Source organism: Dermochelys coriacea, chromosome 17 (assembly GCF_009764565.3).
Source record: "Dermochelys coriacea isolate rDerCor1 chromosome 17, rDerCor1.pri.v4, whole genome shotgun sequence".
NCBI lineage: Eukaryota > Metazoa > Chordata > Testudines > Dermochelyidae > Dermochelys > Dermochelys coriacea.
Window position 1 is genome coordinate 466,378 of NC_050084.1, and position 27,236 is coordinate 493,613.

The window sequence follows — 27,236 nt, forward strand, 5'->3', positions numbered from 1 at the left end:
CCCCAACACCCAGTGTACCCATCGCCCCCACTGCACCCATCTCCCGGGCTCCTCACCCCCATCACCCAATGCACCCATCACCCCCACTGCACCCATCGCCTGGGTCCCTCACCCCCAACACCCAATGCACCCATCGCCCCCACTGCACCATCGCCCAGGCCCTTCGCCCCCATCACCCAATGCACCCTTCACCCACTGCACCTTCGCCCGGTGCACCCATCACACACCGCACTATTGCCCAGTGCACTTATCATCTGGGCCCTGTGCACCCATCATTCACTGCACCCATCACCTGGGCCCTTCACGCCCACCACCCAGTGCACCATCACCCACAGCACCATCGCCCGGGTCCTTCACTCCCTTCATCCAGTGCACCCATCATCCACTGCACCATCACCTAGGCTCCTCGCCCCCATCACCCAGTGCACCCATCGCCCGGGCCCTTCACCCCCCACCACCTAATGCACCTATCACCCACTGCACCATCACCCGGTGCACCCATCATGCCCATCACCCACTGCACCATCGCCCGGTGCACCCATCACCTGGGCCCGGTGCACCCATCACTCACTACACCCATGACCCAATGCACTCATCACCCAGGCCCCTCACCCCCATCACACACTGCTCCCATTGCCCGGGTCCCTTGCTCCCATTGCACCATCGCCTGGGCTACTCGCCCCCATTGTCCTGTGCGCCATCGCCCCCATTGCGCGCATCTCCTGGGCCTCCTGCCCCCACTGCACGGTGCGCTATCTCCTGAGCCCATCACCCCCAATATCTGGGCCCATCCATGTACCCATCACCCGGGCCTGTCACCCAGTGCCACCCACTGCTTGGACCCATCCCAGCATTTCCATGCACCCATCACCAGGGTATATTTTATTGCCATGGACTATCCAGGCATTCCTTGCCAGGATGTAGCTAATTTCCTGTTACTACAGAATCTAGAATCCCAACTCTGTGATGTATCTGGGCCCCCTTGAAAGCTCGCCCCATTGCTTTATTGTTCTTATAGTCACAAAAATGGCACTACTATTTCATTGCTGTCTCCTTCTCCATCCCTCCTGAGTCACTAATGAGAACTATCACCCCCTTTCCTTTCTGTAACATCCTTTCCCCTACCTGTAGGCCTCCCACTTTTCCCAGTACTCTTTGATGGACTGGCCTTGGTCCATATTCATGGCCATTTATGACTGGTATTATTTTCCAAACTTTTGGGCATTTCCCTTGCCCCTGTAGTCCATGTAACAACGATAAGATACAGGCTAGAAAGATATTGGAGAAACGCAAGAGACATATAGGCCCAGGCCTATACAGATCAGTTTAAGCACTTATATTAGGGCAAGGCCCAACAGTCTTAGAAATAAGTTGCTTAAAGAGTTAGCAGAAGTAAATAAAATAGCAGTGACCTTAAGTCATAAAATGGCATAAAACTTTGTTATGTTTTGCTATATTAAAAATGCAAAATTCAAAAACGAGATTAAGCGTAAAATTGCTGAAAGCTAATGGCAAGAAGTCCAGTTGGACCAGTTTAGGATATTTTTGGAAGAAAACATTAGCAGATGTCCAACCGCACATAGACATAGAAACCAATTGACATATATGCTAATGAGCCTAAACTAATTAATAAACTAACCTATAGAATAAGAACACCCCAAATTATGAGGGTGAAGAAGTTGAGATGTGGTAAAGGAAGGAGGAGATGCTTATACATATGCATGAGGAGAATTTGCTTATACATATATATGAGGCTTATAAAATATCTGGTCATGGGTTAAGCCGCTGGAGTCCTCCACTGGCATGTTGGAGTCAGACTAGGATCTGCCTCAACCTTTTGAGTCCTTCCCAAGGATAGAGGGAGTATACACATGTAATGGTGCTGGACATAATTACAGGACTGTATGACTTCACCTTACTTGGATTGGTTTACTTATAGGACTAATCATCATGAAAATAAAGATTTTACAAGTCCAAAGTCTTCCTTCGTGTGAGTGCTGTTGTGATTGTCATGCACATCAGAGCTTCCTATTGAGCAGTAATTCTGCTACTAGTGAGCCTGATCTTGGGACAAGAACCCACCAAATTTCAGTGTTAATTAGGGATTCAAAGTAATCAGTATAATTAAAACATAATCAATAGATTTGGCAACACTCCCCTCTGAACTCTCCTAAACGTCTTTTGATCTTTTTAAATTGTGGTGTCCAAGCTGAAGTCATTATTCAACTTCAGGGCTGCCAAGTGAGCCAGTCTGACAGCCTTTGTTTTGCTCAGGAGACTCCCATTGCTATAGTCACATACAGCCTTCATGTCAGCTTTGTGGCAGCTTCACCTCATTGTGTCTCATTAAATTTATCATTGGCAATAACTCTTACACTCTCCTCAATGGTCCCATTTACCCTATTCTGTATGTGTGTGAGAGATTACATACTCCTCGTCATTCTTTTTGCTGATACAGACTAACACGGCTACCATTCTGAACCCTGATACCCTTCCTATGTAAAGCACGCTATAATTGTCGTTATTAGTTCTTAGTTTACTGATTTTGGGGCCATTTCTGTCTTGTACCATATATATTCAGTATTTCAGACCTGCCTTCCGGTGTATATGTGATACAGTTTTGGGTATGGAACCAGAGAGATGGCACAGTGCAGAGAGAGGAAGGACCCTGAAAGGGGTGGGAGAGAGGCAGCAGCATTATACTGGGTTGCAGTCTGAATCCACTGACTAAGCCTTTGTAGATACCAAACATGCTGAAAACAAGATATAGAAAAGTGTCAGTGGCAGCAGATTTAATGTGTAAGTAACGCTTGTGGGGAGGGGCAGAGCCCTGTTAGAACTGGTTTGGGGAACTAGTCTTGCATGAGCTGACATAGAAGGCTCAGCTGCTCCACCTGCGGGATCTCATCAGCACAGCCTGGCATCCTGCTCACAGAAACATTACCCAGGGACTGGCAGAGATTGCATTTCTGCAGCTGTGTGTGTGACAGGCAGGTGTAAATACTCATATCGTTCCATAAGGATTTCCATAGAACGTTCCAGTTTCTTCCACTATCTCCAGGTCATCTTCCTGCACGCCAGGAGAGTTAACTGACTATGCACATCAAACACTTATAAACATTATACAGAGTATTTGCAAACTTCCAAAGCGTCACTCAGTGTAAGAAACTCTCTCAATGGGGATTGGTTTTAAGGCAGTTTATACAAACACGGTTAGCAGGAATAGTGAATAACACTAATTACTCTTAGGAGGTTTTTTTTTTCCTTTTTCAACATCCTCATTTCAACTTCCATATTGATCTATCACAGAGGTGGGCAAACTATGGCCTGGGGGCCACATCCGGCCCTTCAAATATTTTAATCTGGCCCTCCAGTTCCTGCCAGAGAGCAGAGTCCAGGGCTTGCCCTGCTCTGGCACTCCAGCTGGGGGCTTGCCCCACTCCGTGCATGCTGTGGTTCCACACGGCTCCCAGAAGCAGTGGCATTTCCCCTCTTCAGCACGCTGCCCCCACCCCAACAGCTCCAATTCAAACGATGGCCAATGGGAGCTGCAGGGGAGGTGCCTGCGGATGGGGCAGCATGCTGCGCCGCCTGGCTGCACCTCTGCATAGGAGATGGAGAGGGGACATACCGCTGCTTCTGGGAGCTGCTTGAGGTAATTGCCACCTGGAGCTTGCACCCCTGATCCCCTCCTGTGCCCCAATCCCCTGCCCCAGCCCTGATCCCCCTCCCGCCCTCTGAACCCCTTGGTCCCAGCCCGGAGCACCCTCCTGCACCCCCAACCCCTCATCTCCAGACCTACCCCATACCCCCAGGCAGAGCCCTCACCACCCTGCACCCCAACACTCTGCCCCAGCCCAGAGCCCTGTCCCGCACCCTGAACTCATTTATGGCCCCACCCCAGAGCCCACACCCCCAGCCAGAGCCCTCACACCCTCCCGTACCCCAACCCCCAATTTTGTGAGCATTCATGGCCCGCCATACAATTTCCATACCCAGATGTGGCCCTCGGGCCAAAAAGTTTGCCCACCCCTGATCTATCCAATCCTTTAGTCCACCATGCCTTGCCCTTCCCTCAACATTTGACTGTAGCCTTGATCAACCCCCCAACTCAGAAATGAATCATTCTCTTGACTTGGTCTTCACCAAGGACTCTCTCTCTCTGTTGCAGAGTTCTCCCTCTCTGGTCACCTGGTCTCTTTGAGCAGTGCTCTATCAGTGCTAACCCCGATCCAGCTTTTCTGTGACTTCCAATCCATCAGTACTAAGGAATTCTCTGCTTGTAGCCTTCTCCTCTCTTCCTTTTCTTCCAATAACATGGTTGTTGATTTTCTCAGGCCTTCATTCTCCTCCACCGTCATCACTTTTGCCCCTCTCTTCCATTATAAGTTCCACCCTGCCAGTCCCCAGAACTCACTCACCATGACATTGGCTTTCTCTGCTCCTGCTCTCACACTGTGGGATATCACTAGAAGAAACTCTGTGATCAGGCTGGACTTCCTCCCTTACAAATTAATTCTCTGGCGTCTTACTTGTTAAACAACTCTACTTCTCCAACTTAAATGGATCCCACACTAACAATCCCAGATACCTTTCCACTACCTTTGACTCACTCCTCAAGCCCTCCCCTTCTCTTGCCTTCACTTCTCTCTCCACACAGGATCTCACCAATTTCTTCCAGGAAAAACTGGCAAAAGATGACATGTCCTTCACACTGCCCTCCCCTTCTTACAACTTTTACCTCCCTTCTCTCATCACAGGCACAAAGTTTCTTGTCTGCTCTCCTCCTCTAACCCCTGAACTTGCCCCAGTGACTCCAATCCAAACCATTTCCTGGTCTACTTTGTGCTCACTCTCATCTCCCCTTACTCGTCTCAACCTCTCACTCTCTTCTGGTTCTTTCCTTTCACAACGCAAGTGTGCTTTAGTTTCTCCTATCTTAAAAAAATCACCTTGGCCTTGCTTGCCTCTCCAGCTACCACTCCTTCTCCCTATCGTCTCTAAAAGCTCATTGAATATGCAGTCTACAATCACTGTCCAGAGTTCCTCTCCTCCAATTCCATCCTAGACCCTCTCCAAATCTGGCTTCTGCCTCTTACACTCCACTGAAACTGTTCTTGACAAAGTCTCTAATGACCTCTTCCTAGTTAAAGTTAAAACCAGTACAGCATCCTCATTCTCCCTTACCCATCAGCTGTCTTCAACACCATTGATCATGCTCTTCTTCTTGAAATCTTAGCTTCCATGACTCTGTCCTCTCCTGGTTTTTCTCCTCTCTGATTACTCCTTCAGTGTGTCCTTTGGAGATTCTTCCCAAACACCCCGCCACCAGTGTTCTGTGGGATTCCACAAGTCTCTATCCTTGGTCCCCTTCTCTTCTCCCTTTACAGTTTACCTCCGGGTAATCTCACTTATAAACACAAACTGAGATCTCACAGACCTCTCTACAGCAGACCTGTCTCCTATCCAAACTAAAACTTCAGCCTCTCTCTCTGAAATTCTCATGGATGTCCACTCATCCATTCAACATTGCTAAAACACTTCTCCTAATCACCCCCTCCCCCCCAAGTCCTCCTTGCTACATCATTTCTTGATCACAGTGGACAGTACCATCATCCCGCCTGTCACTCAGCCCTTAACCTCCCTTCCAGGTCCTCACATCCAGATTACGTCTAAATCTTGCAAATTCTTTCTGCATAACTTTTCTAATCTAGAGTCTCTGCAGTCCATCTGCACAGCTAAAATTCTTGTCCATGCTCTCATCATCTCACGTCTCAATTACTGCAACATCCTTCTCTCTGGCCTTGACAAATGCAATCTTGCCCCACTGATATCCATTCAGAATGCTGCTACAAAGATAATTTTCCTAGACCATGGCTTTGACCATATCTCCCCTCTCTTTGCAACCTTCACTGGCTTCCCCTTATCTATTGCATCAAACATAAGCTATCCACCTAGCATCTTTTATATGTTTTAGAGCTGTCAATGTTTGCCTCCAATTAGTCCATGATGCCAATTTCCATTGCCCAGTTAAAATTTCAAACAAGCACCTTTGTGCTTTCTCTCATGCTGCCCCTCAAACTTGGGAGGTGCTTAACCCTTTATTATGCACCCTGGGACCAGCTTTCTGGCACTGAGTTAAGAGTTCAGAACATGATACCTATCAAGGACAAAAAACTTATATCTACTGACTGTACCAACAAAGTCCATATTAAGATAGGTTTATTGCCATATCTACCATTCTACTGAAAAAACACCTGTTCAACAACACCAAGGAGAAAGCCTCTATAAACTACAGGGAAATACATAAATATCCTGGGACTTTACCAAACAATCAATTACCCTTCTAATGTTAATGTATATCTGTTACCCCAGATGTTATTCATATCTAGTATGTAGATTTATACAAAATAACAGATGTAAGGGGAAGTTTATTATGTAGAATTTGTAATTACTTTTAAATATTATTAAATTGTAAAAATAAAACTAAACATTTATGTACAGTGAGCACATTAACTAACAAAATTTTACTCCTGTTTTCTAATATAACATACAGTGCTTTCTGAGTCCTATGTAACTGTTTTCATTTATCTTTAATATATAAAATTCAAATCTAAAATGTTCATTCAAACTGTCACAGCCAGGCAGCCTTGTAAGTCTTTTTTCCAGCATTTCATGTTGGGAGAACTAAAATTTGGCCTATTGCTTTCTTTATATCTCTGTTTGCAAAGTTGGAATTCTTTATACATATGGAGGGGTAGAGGGTAGGTTTCAAACATAATGCTTTTATAAAGAAAATTTCAGTATTGCATCAAAGCTCTGTGTAATTAAATCTATAGTGGCAAGCCAGTATGTCAGCTCTCAACACAATCAATAGCAAAAGTCCTATTTTAATGACTTTAAAGAACTGTTCCCCCTGTACTGTTTATACATGCGAGGTCCAATCCTGAACCCATTAAGAAACCAGATTTTCATTTAAAGTTTCAAACTTTTAATCTGTCACATTATGATGGTTTAATTGTAACAAAAGAAAAAAACTGAGGGTACGTTTGTAAGATGATCAGACTTACCAACCAGGGAAGCTTCTTTTACCGCAGTCCAAATGGATTACAGTAGCAGCTACAGGGCACCTACCTCTGAATTACTGCTGCGCTTACTCCACCTGCTGGAGAAAATCCAGACTAACAAGATAAAATGGAATTTCCTTCCAGGGTAGCTGTGGCTGGATTGAATGAGTCTGTGTATCAGCATGTGTATGCAAGTGATATACAAGAAATGTATTATATCATATTATGAGAATCTGCTTCCCAACATATATAGGTAGTAAATTACAGATACATGTATTCTGTGAAGGGGACCCAACATTCAACACCATGCAGTTCCACCAGTACTAGTAACAGCACAAGTACTATGGCAAACAAGGTACATGCCTTTGTCCACTGTGTCGCCTAACCATGGCTCAAAGCAAACCTAGATAAGGCAGTGGTAAAGACACCAAACCCTGTCTACACTACAGCTTCCAATCTTGCTGTTATCAGTGGAATTGCACCCGTGGTGAAGTAAAGGGCCTATTTATGCCAGTGAACGTGCACTAAGAGACCAGACTATAAACTGAATTAACAGTAACAGGGCCCACCTTAATTCTGCTGTGATTCACTCACAATCCACCACAAGAGTCCCATAAATCTCTGCACATAACAACTGTCCAACTTTCCATCATCCACCTGCCATCTAGTGGGTGAGAAAGCAGTGGGACCATTGATATGATGCACTGCCTTGTGGATTTATCATTTTTATAAAGATATTATCACCTGAAGTATCAGCAATTCCAGGATAAAACTTAGATGAAAACCATAATCCTTTGATCATACTCTTCCTCATATACACACAAAGCTCAGCTGGCTCTAGTCTCATACCAGCCTCATTTTCAGTCATTCTAAAGATGAGCCCGTTGTAGTGATTCTCTGAGATATGCTCAGGAATAAACAAATGGGTAATATCTTTAGACAATCTAATGAAGGGGGAGACAAACCCCTATACACATCCACCCTTGCAGGAACAGCAGCAATGTTGACTCACCAGAACGCTGCTCTTTTTTATATTGTCTTTTTAATTATCTAAAATTTTGCAGTGTTTATATCCAAACAACCATGTCCTCTCCAAATTCCATCTCCTAGCCACCCTTGTCCATATACTACTTCAGATATATTTTCATCAGTGACCTGTTTAATATTATTAAGTGGATTCTTCTCCTTTGTGCAGTCAGGCTCAGTACCCAGGAAGAATCAGCAGGGAGGATCCACCTTCAGGTTACTTTTCTTAGGGCCTTCTACCCAAATCATGTATTGATCTGGAATATTTGACAGGAGCCCAGTGTGCCCCATTGCTTGTCATTAGCATTTGTCTATGAGGAAGTCAGTGCTCCATACATGTCAGGGTTGTTTCTGTACTTAGGACAAGCAGCCTGGCATTATTTTCTCAATTAAAGCAAACAGGCCAGGTGGCTCTCTGCTGCAGGAGATAGTTCTGGTGCCGACCAGGTTTTCTTGGCAAGATCATCTGCCAGGCCCTGTTAGCAGGTGTGTTTTTGCAGGCAACTATCTTGACATCTTTGAATCATGGATAAACCTTTCCTCGTCAGTTAGTATTTTGACCGAGAAGGGCCTGCATGACTTTGCCTGGTGGTGGTGGTTATGAGGTGGGCAGTGCTGGTGACTATGGTGTCTATTGCTCAGAGGCTGCTGTCACTGATGGAAAGAAGAAAGCAGGAGGATAATGCACTGAAATCAAAATCCCTGATGTTTTGTAACCAGTGTGATGATAGAATGATTTTTCTGTGTAGTATGTTTTCCACTCTCATCACAATAGTATCTGAGAGCCTGCACAAAAGGAGATGAGTCCGCTGGAGGGTTATTCTAAGAAAGGTTAGGCCCAAGATACAACTCATCTTTGCTCCTTTTGTGCCTCTGAGTCCCTCACTCTGTTAAAGTTATCACAGTAATTCAAACCAAATAAAAACCTTTTAATTGCTCCAATAGCAGAGAACACCAACACAGCTTTGTTTATCTGCGTAGCTACTTGTCACTGACTATCATTAAAAAAAAAAAGTGTTGTTGTAATTTGGAGGATCAGAGTCAGAATAACAAAAAGGAGCCACATAAGGAAGTAGTACTGCCCATCCACGGATTCTGGGCCATAGGTCTCCTACATGCAGCATACAAGCACTGGCAAAATGACATTAGAACTATCTTTAGAAAGAATATGGAACGTGTGCACTGAAAATCTACCTCTCTCCTCTCCACCATGTGCTGTTGAGACATGAGCAAGAGGAGACACAATACCTCTGTGTCCTTGCGTCTTATCTGGGAAACACCAGGCTTAGCAAATTAGATCCTTGAACACAGAACACATTCTTATCATGGTGAAGATCTTTTCAAGCTTGATAGTTGTCTGCTTGACAGGAAAGACAGTCTAATTGCTGGCAGCTACTTTGTACACACAGTACCTGCAGTGAATTAGGTCACATGAGATTAATTTCTGGCATCAGAGTAAAAACATAACTCTGCTCTCTGGATATAAATATCCCATTCTGATCAGAAAAATGTCTGCATATAGAGTTTATTCTGATGCATTTCTGCCATTGTAATAAAATACCTTAAAAACAGAAGCCAATAATGTCCAAAAAGGGACTTGTTCACATGGGGCATGTGAAAGCTAGGATTCTACTGGAATAACATTACATTCTATCTCCACAAACCCTAGATGATGTGGCTACAATTCTTGTCAAGCAGACGACAGGGCATATGGCAAAGGCACTTTAAACAAATACAACCATTTAGTTTCAAAACTGAAACACCCTGATCTGGATTCTCTTCCCTTCAATCCAAGGCACACAAGTATTCTCCTGTTTGGAGATGTTCTACTAGAAAGAAAAAGAACTAAAATCTCTAACTAAATCTGTTCCGCAAACTTTGACTATTTGAAAGCATTTTAACCTTGAAAGTCCAAAGACAAAATCAGTGACCTTCAGGTCACTGAGATCAGCATAAGGATTAATAAACGAGGTACAGCTGGTAATTTACTCATGCTGAGACATTCCCAACCGGTACCTCTCTCACAGCTCTGTTGTTTACTGCTATTGTTGTCTCTGCATGTTCAGATTTATAAATGAAATTTAAGAATTAAACAAACCAGAAGCTGAAACAATGCACAGGACAACAGAGCTGAGTCACCCTAAATCCCTGAGACTATTTTTGGTGATGTCTTTGTTTTTGTGGAACTGAGCTCTTTTTAGCCTTAATTAAGAACTGTTTACACTCAGAGGCCTCCACATCACTCAGATTAACACAAGAAAACATGCAAGAACCACTTAAGACAAAATAACCCAAACCCAGCTCAGTGCTATAAATGCTCTTTGGACTTGGCTTCTTGAATTACAACCAGTTTCAAGTATTTCTAAGGTGCCTAACACCAAATCTCTTGTTATTCAGGGAATCAAATAAACTGTTTTCTGAGCCACTCTTAGCTCCCTTAGCACTGAGGATTGTCTCATCCCATCTCATCTTGTTTGTTGCCTGTTGAAATGTACAGGGCTGGTCCTGTCCACCCAAGCAGGACTACCTCATTGCCCATGTGAAATGGTGTCATGTTTGAGGCATTTGTTGACAATGTTTGGTTTAAAGCTGTAATTAAGGGAACTGAAATTACAATTTCCCCATTGGATATAAATTTATGATTTGGAGAAACTTTGGCAATGCTGCTTTCTACGTGAACTCTTCATGCTAGTCAGGAAAAATAAAATATTTTCCTTCAGCACTAAATTTACAAATCCTGTCATACAGAGACCACTACAATTACATTTGCTCTAAGGTTCCCTCACACTTGCAGGTCAGTGCAGGTTTCTTGGTATATTAGAAACCTCCAAATAAACTCTACTTTATAGCATGGACCTTTTAATACATTGAGTGCAGCTCTAGAAATTAGTATGTTTAGATCCTTCCATGTAAGCCAAAGTAGTTTGATAAACTTTCACAAACCCAGATATTCTCTGTAGATAAGATGCTAAAATTAATTCCACTGAGGCTGCTTTTGATAGTCCATGTCATCTACATGCAGCATGACTAATAAGAAAAATCCACTTTAGGGAAATCTCCCTGTATGTAGAGGAATGCCATGCAGCATTCTCCAACTTCTGAGAAGGCTGCTACCTGTGTGGGGGAAGAAACAGGAGTACTTGTGGCACCTTAGAGACTAACACATTTATTAGAGCATAAGCTTCCATGGGCTACAGCCCATTTCATCAGATGCACTGAATGGAACATATAATAAGAAGATATATATACACATTCAGAGAAGGTGGAATTTGCTATTCAAACTGTAAGAGGCTAATTAAGATCTTGTCAACTGTCTAAATGGGCCATCTTGATTATAACTACAAAAGTTTTTTTTTTCTCCTGCTGATAATAGCTCATCTTAATTAATTAGCCTCTTAAAGTTTGTATGGCAAATTCTACCTTTTCTGTATGTGTATATATATATATATATATCTTCTTACTATATGTTCCATTCAATGCATCCAAGGAAGTGGGCTGTAGCCCATGAAAGCTTATGCTCTAATAAATTTCTTAGTCTCTAAGGTGCCACAAGTACTCCTGGTTTTTTTGCAGATACAGACTAAGACGGCTGCTACTCTGATACCTGTATGGGATGAATTCTGGGGGAGAGGTGACTTCAGGACTCACAAGCCACGAAGAGCTGTTTTAGATTACTGCTAAGAAATGGATGCAGAAGCAGAGTCACCATCACCCCTGTTTTCTGTTTATTAGACAACATTTTAGTGCATGTGCTCTCTGCACTGTTCCTGACAACTCAGCCGCAGGTGTCATCTGAGGGTTCCTTCACTGTATTAACACAAAAGAACTTGTGCACAATCCCCAGACTGTGAGACAGAGTTACTCTGTGAGCCAGTATGCCCTGCAGGAGTTCTCCCCAGTGCTGATGGCAGTGAGGGGCCTGCTCCCTTGGCAGAAGAAGCACACATAAGCCTCTTGACTTCATGGACACACAGCCCACTTGACTGATGCCCAAAGCGACAATAATGCCTTGGAGGGGAGCAGGGGAATGGAGCATTTTTTACTGCACAGCTGGTATAATGGCTACTTTGTGAGATCTTGGGGGAAATAGACAGCTGCCTTCCCACCACATCTTAGCACAAAGGTAGTGTTGTTGCACCTAAAGGGTGAAATGCATTGCTCAGCAAGACAGCATTGGCAAGACAGAAAACACCATGAGGTGAGGGGGAAACACTTCCTGGGGTCCCAGAATCATTCATATGTGACTGAAGCGCACCACAGAAGGATGCTCTCTGGAAACATTCTCCCAAGTCCCTGGAGGCAGCTTTTGTCCTAACACCCCCCCCAGTCATGCTCTCCATCTGGGGATTTTCAGGAGTCCAGTCCCAGCTCCTTTGTCACATGGCAGTCTGGGCTCAGCAGTAGGAACTGGTTGCAGGGCTGTCTTTCTGTCTCACTTCCCCACTGGCCTGGCTTCTAATTTTAGGATTTTTGGCTGGTCCTATCAGTGTTGCTGAGTCAGAAAGAGAAACTGACAAAAAACCAAGACACACCTCTGGGGAGCAACTGACAGTAGTCAGGGAGGGAGGTGTGGGTGCTGCTCTCTGCAGGGGTCCCATGGGCTATAGGCCAATGATGACCACAGCACTCTCAGCACCAGTCAGTATCTGTTTGAGCTCCCTGAATGGGGAGCCAAGCCACTGCTCCCTGCCCTTGCAAGCATATTGATGGCAGGGGCTAGCAGTGTTTTATTTCCTCCTGCAAGGGAGAGAAATAGGGCTGGCCTGGGAGCTGCCATGTGCCCTTAGCATGTGGATCTAGAGGACTCAAGCCCCAAGCAGACACTTTCTTTGCTTGTGCATAAAGTCTGCTCTGCTCAATGTGTTGCCAGATGAGGAGAGTTGGGAATGGGGCAGGGAGCAATGATCCCTCTGTTTTCTACCAAGAGCAATGGGAAGCTGCAGGCAAGACTGTCTTTGCAGATCTTGTTCTGGAGCCTGGCAAGGATTTGAAAAGACCCCTGTAACCAGTAAGGGTAGAAAGGCTGGTTTTAAGACCTGGGTTCAAGCCCTGGCTCTGCCACAGACTCCCTGTGTGACCTTGGGCAAGTCCCTTAGTCTCTCTGAGGCCTGGTCTACACTTAAAAATTACATCAACAAAGCTACAGTGGCCAGGGATGTGAAAAATCCACAGCCATGAGCACTGTACCTACGGCAACCTAATTCCCAGCATAGAGGCAACTAGGTCAATGGAAAAATGCTTCCATCACCTTAGCTACAGTGGCTCAGGGAGATGGAGGTCCTCCAGTGATGGAAAATCTCCGTACGCAGCATCTATGCTATGGTGCTACAGTAGCATAGCTATCGTGCTGTGCCTGTGTCACTCCAGGGCCCTGTACAGGAGGCGAGGCCTGAGCTGCAGATCCCCAGCTGTAGCCTGGGCAGACAGCATTTTCCTAGGGCAGGGGATGAAGGATAACATTCATTAGTGATTGTGAGGGTTGAGATACAATAGTGATGGGACCCTGTGAAGGGGTGTTTACCCATACTTGCCCTGAAAGGGTTAATGCAGACTGAGAAGGGGACTAATTAACCCAACAAGCCACAGCTGAGGGCTCAAGTGGCTAAGCAATCCCCTGAATGAATGAGGAAGGCCAGCTGAGGAGGAAGGAGCTGGGTTGGAGCTATACAGGCAGGAAATTAGCAGCAGAAAGGGGACTGCAGGGAAGGAGTTTGTGGTCACCCCCTGGGAAAAGGAAGGTGTGTCTGGAGCTAGAGGCAAGTGCTCTACGGTTACCTGATAGAAGAGGGGAGTTTGGGCTGGCAAACTCAGAGAGGTAGGCAAGGCTCAGGGAAAAAGCTGCAAGGTATGAGGTAGGTCAGGCTGGCTGCCAGTAAGAGGGCCCCTGAGCTGGGAACCATAGTAGAGGGAGGCCCTGGGTCCCCCTACCAGCCACTGGAGGAGTGGCACGGTTTCAGAAGTAAAGGGAAGACTGCCATTTCACATGGAGGAACTTTGATATACCCCCCTGGAAGAGGAAACACACATGGTGACTTGACTGGAGGGCCAAGTCACGGAGAAGGAGCTCCTTGAGTGGCAGGCAGCAAGAGGATGATGGGAGAGACATTGCCAGAGGAGGGCATAATGCCTGGCCAGAGCTAATCCCCAGGATGGCCAGAAAGAGGCACCGCTAGCGGTGAGTTGTGTCGTCCCCCCGGCCCCCCATGACAGGCCCATATAAGTACCTGTCTCAAAGGAGAGGTAACCTGTCAAGGAGCGTGACACCTCACATACATCGGCTGTCTGTGTTACTCTGCTGTAATTCAGACTCCTGAACCTCACATGGATGGTATTTTCCTAAGATACCTCGGTTGGTCAGCCCAGCAAGCTAAAAGCACAGTCATCAAATAAACATGCCATCAGGTACAATCGCTGCTTCTGACTAATCTATTTGTATTGGAGGTGCCTGAACTGACTTGCCCGCAGCACATTCCCTCCTTGGTAATGATTCATGGCAAGACTAATATGGAACTCAGGAGGGCATCTCTGTGGCTCCATTAGATAACATTGCTACTCAAAGCAAGTTGCCTCTTTTGAACATTAACATGCAATGCAGAACCTGACCCTGTGGGTCACACAGAGATTTAATGGTAATGATAGACAATAATCTAGTTCACATGGCATGTCTGAGAGGTGAAATCCTGGGCTCCCTCTAATACCAGACATGTTTAAGACCTAGCACTCTTCAATAGCTCATGGCCAGCCCTGCAAGGTGCACTGCCCACTCTGGCCACAGCTCCATCATGATGACTGTCACAGTTCTGAAACAGAGGCAGGATTTAGGTCCTGGGTGGGTTTTCAAGTGTTGGCCTCACAGTCAGGGAAGGTGGCAGGAGACTCGTCTGAAGGACAGCGATTTGGAGACACATTTTCATATTTGGGTTCCTCCTCAACAACAGCCTGTTCATTTGTTTCTAGGCTTCTGGCCTCTTCAAGACTTTCACTCTTCTTGGGGTCCCCTGTGACCTCATCTTCTCCTTCCTGAGCCACTAGTCTTTTAAATATAGGAGATGTGGGGATGAGAGGTTCTCTCTTAACCGGAATATCTATCTGGTATCTATCTGTGAGGTGCTCAGATGACTCACAGGGCTCCAGACCTGCTGTCTTGGAGCTCTCCTTGTGAGGAGGGGATGGCTGGGAGAACATGTCTCTGGAGTTCCTCTCTGGGCTCAGGGCCCTGCGGGGAGGTTTCTGGATGCTCTCAGTACTTTTCCTCACCACGGGCTCCTCCCTGAAAGCCCTTTTTACTCTCTGGAAGCTACCCAAATGTTTCAGTACAGCCTGAACTGTCCCCTCTCTGCTTCCATCGGCATTCTCATTGGACTTGGAGGATTTCCCTGCTGTCCCTACAGTCATGTAAATGGTTGTGACATTCTGCTCCTTCCCTCTAGCATCCGAAGTGTTTGGATTCAAAGCTGCCTCAAGGGCCTCGACTCTCTGGGCCACATGTCTGCCACTTGACACTGGCACCCTGTGGCCTCCTGAGATACCCCTGGGGGAGGGCTGATGGCTATCCTCAGCCTCGGAGATGGGCTCTGGGTTTTCGTAACAGTCACCTGGCAACCCACCTTGCTGGGGCCGCTCCTCTGGGTCAGCATGGTGCTGGTGAGAGGGAACTTTGGTGAGACCCCAGGGGGCTTTGGGCTTCCGAGTGGTATTTGGTGTCTCCATGGAGCCTCTTTGACACTGAGGGCCAAATTTAGTTCCTTCTGCAAAAGACACCGAGGGCCTCTTGGCTCTGGCAATGCTGGATGTGCGGGGGATGGTGAAAGGCTGGGAGACGTCCTCAGAGTTAAATGCTGATGCGTCAGGAAATTCATGACACTTGGAACTGCCTTCCTGAGGCTCAAAGCCTGCCACTACAGGAACATCTGGAGAATAAGGAAGGGAAGGGGGGTTAGGCTACTTCTCCCTTGGCTACACATGCTTCCAAGAACTAAGTCACCAGCATACCGACAGGCTTCTCCTTAGCTCAGGGCTCAAGGTTAGAGCATGTGGCCTTTATCCTCTTCGCCATGACTGGGGGTTTCTAGGGATTAGAGTATCCAGAACTGGCACCATTTGGGGTTGCACTGCCTTCTTTACTCCCAGACTTGATTCTAGATTTATGAGAGTGGATGGTGGGGAAAGGTACTGAGTTAGGTTTTACACACTGATGCCACAGGGAGTCCGGGGTGGGAGCTGTCTTAACTGTGGCAGCTATGGAAGCACAAACAGCTGCAATGAGCTCTGAACTTATTTGAGGGAGGGAGTTTGAAATCAGCAGTTTTCTGAGAACATATAGCTCTGGCACATACCATAGCATATTTCCACTTCACACTAAACTGATGGGAAGGCCAGAAACAGAGCTCAGCCTCCCTGTATGGAAAGGAAAATAAGGAGCTAAAAATAATTGGTGTCTGTGTGTAACACAAGTCCCTTGCAAATCCCTCCCCACAAATACACATGGAATGAAATTTACCCTAAGCAAAGGACCTCTGTCCTATTGGGCCCTCTGCATAGGGATGACTTTCGCCCCCACAGAGCAAAGGAAACAGGGAAGAAGAGTTGAAAATGAGTCCTAAGGTGATGGTGAAGCAACTAGGCAGCGTTACCTTCTCTGGCAGGGACACAGTAAGCTGGGCCCTCATCATCAGTGACAAAGGAGGAGGAGAAGGAGCTGTCTGTGGCCCAGGCAGCTGAAGGTGGTTCAATGAAGCTGGGATTGAAGGGAATCTCTGTGTCATGGTGCGAGACTGGAAGGGAAGCAAGACTATGAGGAAGAAGCAATCCAGCTCTCAGGACCACATGCTGGTCTACATGTGTTCTAGTTTGTACTGTACCAGGGATGCCCTAGACTGCATGTTCCATGGGGCAGTCACCTGGTAACTGGCTGGCACAGCTTGCTCATTTACAATGGCACTTACAGTACAAATGAAAGGAGATACAGTTCCTACCCTCAAGAACTCTAAAGACACATACAAAGCAGGCATAATAAAGAGTGCATCAATCAGGGATCCGTACTAATAATCCTGATCTTACCTGTGATTCGGGGGAGTTTGTAGCCACTCAGTGAGAGGCAAGGTAACATGGAGCTGAGATTTGCCAGCACCCCCTGCATATGATGTTTCACTCTGGAGACGGCATCACCATCAGCAACAGTCGTCCTCGGAAAGAAAGAACAGAGATGTGTGGCAGAGATGACTGGCTTTCCAATTAAACAAAGCTCACTCCTGTCTTGCTGGGAAATGGAGTTGGAATCAGTTTGGGAGAAGCCTGCACATGTGGCAGCCCCATTTCTGATCAAGTCCTGCAACCTATCAGCTAATGCAGTTTGAATCATGGGCTGATTTATCCTGTATGCTGAGCTACATGAGTCAAATAAGTAAAAGTAAAATGAAGTAACATGAAATTTTGAAGTAATTCCCTGTCAGGCAACAGAACCCAATGAAGAAGCTAAGGACTCTTTATTTGCCTTGAGGCTAATTTTAATTGGCCAGAAAAGGTTCCTTTTGCTTCTAGGGCCGTTCAGAAGCAATGGGCCCAAGGCAAGTGGCTCTTCCCTTTGCAACTACATTTCTACAGCACCTGAAACTTTTTAGTAATACCTGTCTCTGGCATCCATCTGGCTAGTTCCACAGCAACAGCAACAGCAGGTGACACAGAATAATAGGAGAAGTAATGGGATGAGAATGCCAGCTATCAGGGCTCCCTGGTGATTTGATCCTGCATGGAGAAACAGTGTAGAACAAGGCGAAATTCTTACTTGGCTGGCAAGTTCAGAGCACTGGGAAAGCCATCCTGGAGGAAGGATCTCTGATCTGGGGACCTGCCTCAGTGGTCTCAGCATGTACTAAACAGATCCAGTCCTGTCCAAATCGTCCCATTCATACCGCTCCACATCATAAGGACAGTTGGGGAACTCAGCCCAGACCCAGCACCCAGCTCACAGAACCAGCACATCTTTTGGTATCTGCAGAGAGACAGTCTCTCTGAGTGAGCCCCAGGGTTCCCACTCCTCACCCAGGAAGAGGCGGGAGCTCAGGACAGGCTAAGATTTTTCTCGGTGCTGTTTGCTCCCGTACACTCTTTCAACATAACACTGATGATACCAAATTACAGGAGAGTGTATTTCCACGAGGCACAGCCCAGTTAGCAAAGCCATAAGCAAGATGAGGTGCTGATCTCACCATTCCCAACCAAGAATGTATCTGTATATTAAAGTCAAGTGGACTCTACTCCAGACACATTTTCTATGCTAAAGAGTCTTTGACTTACTATGGCACATTCAGGAACATAAGAACTTGCTCTCAAAGATCAGACGTTTTGGGTCATCTATTCCAGTTGTCTGTCTTCAGAAGAGGCCAGTGCCAGATGCTTCAGATGAAAGTGAAAGTCCTCTGACTGGCACTAACTAATGTGGTCAGAATCACCCTTCCTAAATCTCCTATTCAATTTCAAACTTTCCCCTGCAGTATTTTATTCAGATGCATTTCCACATTTTTTAGAACCTGGGTCCACACAGGGATGATAAACTGAGTGAGAGTGCATAGTTCTCCATAGTACAATTATGTTCTTCAACCAATTGCTACAAACCAAGCAATTCTTCATCTACCTACAAACAAATGACTTTACAATCAAGGCTGGATCTACCTCTCTGCTGTAATTTCATGTGACGGACTCAGAGAAACACCTTAACTCTAAATATAGTTAACCATTTTAGTTCCACTCTGACATACTCCTGATGAATGTTATGGATGAAAATATTACCCTGTGCTACAGGATGGGAACAAGGACACAGGGACAGAAATATCAAAGGCCCAGAGCAAGATTAAGGGCTTGTGAGGCACAATGAGCTTCAAACAGTGTGGGCTCTGGTTTTGGGACTAACTTTGAATCCCATTCCAAACTGTTGTGGTACCTGAATCTGGCATGATAGCTGCACTCAGCTAAACAGGCTTGGGCAGTGCAGAAGGGTTATAACAAGGAAACCAAAGCCACAGAAATGAGATAGGAAAGAGCTCATTTCCCTGATCTACAGAGATGGAGGAGAAGAGGGAAGAGAGTTTCCTGGAGGCTCATGCTGTATGGCAGTTGAGGTACTGCATGACACTGCGCAAAGCATCTTTGCTGGGAACCAGCCTGAGTCCAGAGGGCACCCTGGCTTCCACAGCAACCTTTTGGTGTCTTGCGTGGTTTATATTGGGAGAGAAGGAACCAATTCTCTGCTCTGGGCAGGAGAAGATCTGATTAATAGGAAATGAATGAAAAGGTACAGTGCAGGATATCACTTACTGAGCACACAGTCCCCAGAGTGTGGGTGGCAGGGGCCCCTTGGACATTGGCAGAGGAAAGAACAGTTTGCTCCAAAAAAACCCTCTGGGCAGGTCTCGTTGCAGCTGAGGGGAGAGACAGAAAGAAATGGAAAATGCTCGTTTGGAAACATCCCATCCTCTGCCCACTGCAGCTCCCCTTGCTTTTACCTGGTGCCCCAATAGCCAGCCTGGCAGATACACTCCCCAGACACTGGATCACAGCTCCCATTAACACAGTCTGGACAGGTGAACCTGCATCCATCTCCAAATGTTCCAGCAGGGCAGGATGCTTCACAGCTGCAGAGAGAGAGGAGAATCTGGCTGCTGGCTCATGGGATAGAGGCTGGCAATGCAGAGGGGCTATAGCTTAGTTTGAGGGTCAGCAGCTCTGTCAGAGTGCAGAGCATACTTTGCATTTGCACTGATATTAATGTTGTGCCACAGGGCCCTGACATGTTGTTAATCTTACTTGAGGATGGAAATGGTGATCTGGTGGTTAGGGCACTAGAGTGCGACCCAGGAGCTCTGGGTTCTGTTCCTGGTTCTGACAGACTCCATGCGTGACTGTGGGAAAGACACTTACCCCTTCGGTGCTTCAGTTCCTTATCTGCAAAATAGGGATAATCTTCCCTAACTCATGGAAGGGGAGGCTCAGATACTGAAGATACTACAGGAAAGGGAACCATAGACAAGCCTGTAAATATATACGGCTCATTGTGTTGTAGAGTCCTGCTGGGGATGCACTGGGTGTCTCTGACCTCAGGGCTCTTTGACCTCAACAAGACAAATAGTGAATAGAGATTGGTTGCTGTTTATTTTCATTGTTCTCTTGTATTACACCTGACACCAGGATTTCTGCAGACCGCACACAGAGAGACATCCTAGTGTGTCTGAACACTGCCTTGCTCTGCACACATTAGGCGAGAAGGGAGGCTGTGCCACTGAACTGCATGCTGGGTAATCTCCAACCAGAATCCCTAGCTCAGCTGTCTGACAGCTGTCCATGTATCCATGGATAATCATCACACAGTGTCTAATCTTCCGTACTGTGAATGAAACTTTCAAACAAATATTTTCTACTTTACGCTCAAGGAAACCTGAGGACAGAGGATTTCTGCTACGACAGAGAATTGAGCTCCACAGGGCAAACATCACACAGAAAAAGAGGGGTCCGTACCTGGGTCCTGTCTTGCCAGGCTCACAGTTCAAGCAAGCCCCTGTCTCTGGATGACAGGCCTCCCCTTGTCGGCAGCTGGGACACATCTGTGCACAGTTCTCCCCATGGTATCCAGACGTGCACAGCTTCTTACAGAGGGTACCATTCCAGCCAGAGTCACATGCCAGGCAGAACCCATCCACAGGAGAGCAGGGCTGACTCTGCTTGCAGTGCCCACAGCTGCACAGTCAGAGGTGTAAGGAACAATCAGCATCAGAGCTGGGGGAACAGAGGCCCCACATCCCAAAACAAAATAAATAGGGCAGAGAAATAGGGAGAAGAGAACTGTACTCTCTGCTCCGCAGCCAAGACCAAACAGAGCATACTTCCCACCAGCAACAGCCCTGGGAACAAAGCGATCTGCTCCTAAAAGAGCTCAGGTCACTGACAGCCTGCACAGCCCTCCCATACCCAGTCCACAGTGCTTCCACACACAGCAGTATGGCAGAGGCATCAGCCCCCTTCTCTGAGACAGGTGTCCACTGCTGGCATTCCTCAGAGGTTTCCCTCCGTACAGCTGTGATAAAGTCCCTGCTGTGTCTAAGTGATAATGGAGGCAGTTACCCCCTGTGGAAACATGCTACAAAGTTTTAACAGGAATGATGACGTCTCATGAGATCTTATTGGAATTTAACAGGGTTTTGGAGCTATTACTCTAAAAAACCTATTGAATGCAATGGAGAAAGAGGTCCTCTCTGTAAGCCCTGAATCAGCCTACAGAAGAGCAATCTATAGTTTTCTACTGAAGACTACAAGACTTTCCCATGGGGGACAGTCCTGTGCCCCATTCCTCAGCCTCAGGAAAGGCTCTCCGTCACCAGCCAGGAGACGAGCTCACAAAATGATATCTCCCCACGCCCCTCCCAGAGTATGAATAGGGTAGCCAATCCAAATCCTTGCTGCCCCTTTCCTCTAAGTCCCTTTATACGAAAGAGCTGCATCCTACAGTCTAACAAGCATCAGTTGCTTACTCCCTGAACTCCACCCAGTCTGGTCCTAAACTCCTGCATACCCAGCAGGGAACACGAGCTTCTGGGCATTGGCACTCCCTAGGCAGCCCCAGACTCGTGCAGTCACCTTTGGGCACTATACCTTATCACAAGCACGCAGAGTGATATTCCTCTTACCTGTATCTGCACTGAGATCCGTAATAACCGGCAGGACAAGGATCCCCACAGCTCCTGCCCTGATAGCCAGGGTTGCAGTTGCAATGCCCATCAAGAGGGTTGCAGTTCCCATGCAGGCAGTCACAATGATGTTGGCACAATGGCCCCCAAAACCCAGCCCTGCACTCACACCTGCCTGAGTCTTGGGCACAGGGTGAGAGGTGGCAGGTGCATCTGAAGCTGCATCTCCTGCCCCACCAGCCCTGGGCGCAGATGCACTGCCCTGTGACAGGGTCACAGTGGGAGCTGGCCAGCCTGCACAGACACTGCTTCTTGCAGTTCGGTGCCCACCAGCCTAGCTCACAGTGGCAGGCTCCAGTGAGGGTGTTGCAGTGACCATGAGGTCCACACTGGCATGGGAACTGGCAGAGTACTCCCCAGCGGTTGGCATTGCAAGTGCACTGGCCGCTTACAGGATCACACTTCCCATTGGGATAGCATGAACAGCTCTTCTTGCAGTCCGAGCCCCAGTACTGGTCAGGGCAGCCTACAAAGGGAACAAGACAGATAACAGAACACAACATGCAGGAGTATAGGAGTCTCTGTGCCACAGGGAAGAGAGCAATCTGCCAATGCATTTGGTGTTCTTTCCCTATGGGGTGGTGTAAGCCATGGAAGGGCACAGGCGGTAGGCCCTTGTAGGTCCTAAGCAGTAGGGAGACTAAGGAGCGGGGACTACCAAAGCGAGAGCCCACACCCAACTGGGAGGAGACATCACAACAGCATGCCCCAAACACTGTCTCTGCTGTGCTGTAACATGTGGATGTAACTGCTTGTGCTCATGGATGGGCCAAGGGGCTGCTGGGCACTTGGAGCACTTAACCGTGACCATCTGCCATTATGCTGGGATCTCTGGCCTGAGCTCACCTCCTGGAACCCAGCCAACGTCCTGGTGGGTGCAGTGAGCGCTGTGTCACAGATGGAGTCTCTGAGATCACAGGGACTTCTCTGTATGTCTAAGGGTGAGAGTCTGCCCTGCCCCCTTTACCAGCCCTTCCATGCCCATACTCACGGGAGTTGCAGTTGGCTCCAAAGAAGCCAGGTTTGCAGAGGCAGATCCCGGGTCTCACACACACCTCATCCACCTTGCAAGCATTCTCCCCTTCACACCACGCTGTCAACAGCAGGACAAGCTAATCAGGAGCCAGGCTCCCCCAGCACCAGGCCGCTGGCAGGCACATGGCCAGGGAGAGGAAGTGCAGATAGGCTGGGCAGCAGCAGCTTCTCCAGAGCTGCCAGGAGCCAAGGCCCTTTGGCCTCCAGGTCCTTGTCCCTGTGGATTTGGAGCAGTGACCTAGCCTATCAGTGACTCCAATTCCCCATCAGCACCCCCCATGGGCTCTCATGTGTGAGCTCCAGAGAGAAGTTGGGGATTCTGCTCCAAGCCCTATGGTGCCTGGGACACACTATGCTCCAACTGTCCCCAGCCCTGGCCTTCAGCCAGGAAGTTGAGACTGAGGCTAGAAATGGCCAATACCTAGAATACCTTGAGACTGAGGCTAGAAATGACCTACAGGTGATGGCTTCTGGGAGGCTTTTTGAGGAGAAATGACAGCCTCACATCCTATGGAGTGAACAGCTCATGCAGCACTTAGATGCTGGGGTGGTAGGCTCTGTAGCAAATCCTGAGGAGAGATTCATCTGAGCAAGTATTAAAGGGATGGGGGCAGAAAGCAGCATGGCTCCCCTTTTCTATGAAGAACAAACGAGAGCTTCCCCCCACTTCTCCCCAGCTTGGGGGAGCAGCTCTCCCACCAGCATAGCTGGTGCTCTGAGTGCCCCCCTCCTGCTTCAGCCTACATTAACCCTGGAGTGCAGCTGGACAGATGCAATAAGGCACAAAGCTGCACTTCAAGAGAGGCCTTATAGCTCTGCAACCCTTGCCTTGGTTTGGTCATGCCCCAGCAGAATATTCTGCACCTGAAATTAACATCCTTCAGCCTCTAGGGAACAAGCAGTTTCCCAAAATGTTGTTGGACTCTGAGCAACAAAGAACTGAGATTCAGGAAATGCACAACAAACAGCCTGAAAAGGCTGGTCAAAATGACAAAAGCATGAGATGTAAAGCCACTGATGACTCACCAGCTGTGCATTCTCTGCCTTCCTGTTTCCAACCTGGGCAGCATACCAGACCTGCAGAGAGGCTGGGGACGGGAGAGATCCGTTAGCATAGGAGCAGGGTGTTGGGCAGCAAGGGCTCATGAAAGGGGCAATATACTGGGGTGGAGATAACACTCCTATGTTTACATTAAAACCCATATTATCTACGAGGAACTAAGGATCAGCCAGAAGCACCTCTCCCAAGGTTCAGCCTGGAACATGCTGAAGGATGGGCATGCCTTTGGAAGCATTGCCCTGGGAAAGACACCAGAGGAACAGGAGGAAGTCATGAGCAGGCTGCAGTACTAAGGCTGTGCTGACTGGTTCTGCCAGTGCTGTCTCCCTGTGTTTAAGGAGACACCCAGTGTTTACAGCTTGTTTTTATAGGCATCATACAAGTCTTTAGATTCTTTCACCTGCGGGTAGCAGCCAGCAAGTAATAAAAGACTCTACTAGACAATACCACGATGGTTGAGAAAGAGGGTACCAGGGCCACAAGGCAGAGTCTACAGGAGACTTCTGCAGGGAGTCTCCTACTGAGTTCACAAGACAGAGCAATCCCAGGCAAAGAAATCAGGCAGTTCTAGGCCCTTTTTTTTTGATGGATAATATCTAACTCATAGCATGTAACAGAGAGTGGTGTTAGGGAGCCGGATTTGCCTCAGTTCCACAGACTCATGAATACTGTGATACCATAAGGTTAGTTTTACGTAGTTACAGTTTAAAACTCTGTAAAACCATGGCAGTACTCTGCCTTCTCACCACATGGTGGCCTGGTGCTCTCTGGGCTTTAATTGCTGTCTGTTTGGGTTTTTTTTTTTTAAATGTTAGAAAATTTTATTAGCATTTTTGGTAACTGGAACTGCTCATTTGCCAGAAAGGATGATGCCATCGTACTTCTGCTGGAACCAACGCATGGCCTCCTCCTTCCCAATTCTGTGCTTAGCTCCCATGGAGCCAGTTTTGCGTTTCTTATCAGCAATGCTGAAGCCCAGCCTGCCCAGAACCACACAGAAGTCTAGGCCATAGATGCCAATGCTGGGATCGTATTTAAATCCCAGATCAATGTGCTCCTGGATTCCAAAGCCAAAGTTCCCAGTATCTGAAAGGTTGTTTTTCCTCAACTCATATTCTCACACCTTCAACCCTTTCTCCAGAATCTCTTCTGCTTTAGCCCCACGAACCATGCAGTAAACAGCAATCTTTTCATTTCTCCTGATTCCAAAGGATCTGACAGTATATTGAGCCTTTGAGAAGACAGGAGTCTGACCTGTGAGCTGCTCCAGCACTTTGGCTGCCTGGGTGATTCTGTCACCACTTTCCCCAACACAAATGTTTGCGGATGCGCAGCTCACGCATGAGTTTCTCCTTCTCACCCTGATCTTGCACAGTGAACTCCTTGGGACAGGGACTGTCTCACTCTCTCCGTGGAGCACTAAGCATATTGACTCCACCTGAGATATAACACTAAAAACTAAACCTACCCACACATTCAGCTCTCTCTGTGCTATTAAACAAACCCACACCTCTGCCTGTCTCATCCCTCTCACACACCAACAGATATATAACTGTGCTATTAAATACATACTAATCTGCCTGTGTGATCCCTCTCTCCCCCCCCCCCCCCCCACACAGCTATCACTGTGTCATTCAACAAACACACGTCTCTATGTGATCCCGTCTCCGCACACACAGCTATCTCTGTGCTACTAAACAAGAATATTTTCCTTGTGTGGTTACACTCTCTTGCAGAGATCTCTATGCTGCCACATTTATTCCTGGGCCATATAAAGTTCCAGCTCAGGGAGCTTATTCTATTGCGTATGTTAGTCAAAAGATGACAGTGAATTAATCACTGCTGCAGAATTACTTCTTCTTGCCCTGTTGTGGGAAGGGAGCTCTGAGATGGGTATGGAGCAAAAGGGAAAGGTGGGTAAATAAAGGTATTGGACACCTACCTGGTAGCCTTGCACACATTCCTCCCATTAGGGTCCAGCTCTTGAGCAGAGCTCCCAGTCCATAGCCAGAAATGGAGACAAAAGAGTAACAACAGCTGCTGCGCCATCTGGGTCTGGATACAGGGTGATGCTGGCCACAAGGGGTTTCCAAGCCAAGGCGTGGGCTGCATGCAGCTTTCTTGTCCGTCGGTTGGCTTTGTCTGTCTGTCTTCCTCTCAGTTTCTGCCTCACCCTCTCTTTGGCCTCAAATTTCCTCCTTGACTTTTTCCTGAGGAAATGAAGGATGCGAAAAAATCCCTCACATCCAAGGAGCCAGAAGGGGTGGGAAGGGAAGTGGGGGCAGGGCAAACACTATATCCCACCGCTTACTGCAGCAGTAGAAACAGGGGAGCCCCTAGAGCCAGCATCATGTAGAGGAAAGTTACTTGCTGCTGGCAAAACCTAATAGTTGCCGCAGGAGCAATCAGAGGGACAAAGCCAAGCTCCCAACCCTCCATGCCCAAACACCATCTCAGCCTGTCCCTATCCACTCCACCAAGTATCATGTCCTCTACCCCATCTCCTCACATCCTACCCACCCCCCACTCAACGGCAGACCCCACCTCTCCGACTTCATGCCTCCCTCCCCCTGCCCTTCCTCCACCTGGCACTGGGCCTGGAGCAGCACATGAATATCAGTAGTGTTGCCAGGCTCCTGCCTGGGGACTACAATCCTTGGCATGATGAAGAGCTGCCAGAACAGAGCATGCCCCAATTCTGCTCTTTTAACTAGGAAGGAGCCAGTTTGCAGAAAGCACAGAGCAGGGACCGGAGCGTTTCCGGCAATCGCCCATCCTGCTGTCTCACAGGCTCTTTTTGTCAGCATTTTCACAGGAAACACCTTTTTCCTGCATGGTGACCTAGAGGGGGTCAGGAGGTTCATTCAGTCCATGGGGAGACTCCTAGCTACAAGCGGAGGAGGGAGGGCAGGGCACTTCCAGGCGCTGGCCTGGACTTTTACCTCCTCACAAAGCAGGAGCCAAGGGAACAACAAATCCAAACCACCCAAAACCAGCTCTATCCCAGAATAGTGTCTGGGAGCTGGAACATGATCTGGGGGCTCTGCTGTGCCCCAGAGTGATGACCAGGTAAAGCAGTGCTGGCTGGACTCCTGCAGCCTCCAAAGTTGAGCCCTGGCAGGGTTCCCAAGGAAACAGGAGCATAGAGCAGTGTGGTAGGCTCAAGACCATGGAGAGCAGAGATGGCAAAACCATTAACTCCTGCCTGGGCTATGTCTTCAACCAGGAAAGGACTGTTCTTTATTGGAGATTTCTTAGCGCTGTGTGCAATATGATTTTCGGTCTCCCGAGGGATGGGTCTCCCTCTGAACA

At 47.4% G+C, this 27,236-nt stretch overlaps 1 protein-coding gene and 1 pseudogene across 3 annotated transcripts; both read right to left on the bottom strand.

Annotated features, from left to right (window-relative positions):
* Positions 1–1,431: 1,431 nt before the first annotated feature.
* On the bottom strand, positions 1,432–26,991 carry SCARF1 (scavenger receptor class F member 1). 3 transcript variants are annotated; one of them, XM_043499162.1, is made up of 12 exons: positions 25,867–26,592; positions 23,891–23,952; positions 22,821–22,922; positions 21,770–22,295; positions 20,604–20,822; positions 19,595–19,723; positions 19,407–19,510; positions 17,720–17,837; positions 17,154–17,278; positions 16,727–16,867; positions 15,341–16,003; positions 1,432–2,170 (listed from the first exon to the last, which is right to left on the bottom strand). In XM_043499162.1, exons 1-12 carry the CDS (start codon positions 26,034–26,036, stop codon positions 2,136–2,138), a joined length of 2,394 nt encoding a protein of 797 aa, XP_043355097.1. In that variant the 5' UTR covers positions 26,037–26,592; the 3' UTR covers positions 1,432–2,135. The 3 variants fall into 3 exon arrangements, with proteins under 3 accessions (XP_043355097.1, XP_043355096.1, XP_038231456.1); XM_043499161.1 differs by lacking the exon at positions 1,432–2,170 and adding an exon at positions 26,867–26,991 and having other exon boundaries at positions 14,699–16,003; positions 25,867–26,134; XM_038375528.2 differs by lacking the exon at positions 1,432–2,170 and having other exon boundaries at positions 14,699–16,003.
* LOC119844586 lies at positions 24,719–25,449 on the bottom strand (annotated as a pseudogene).
* Positions 26,992–27,236: the final 245 nt, after the last annotated feature.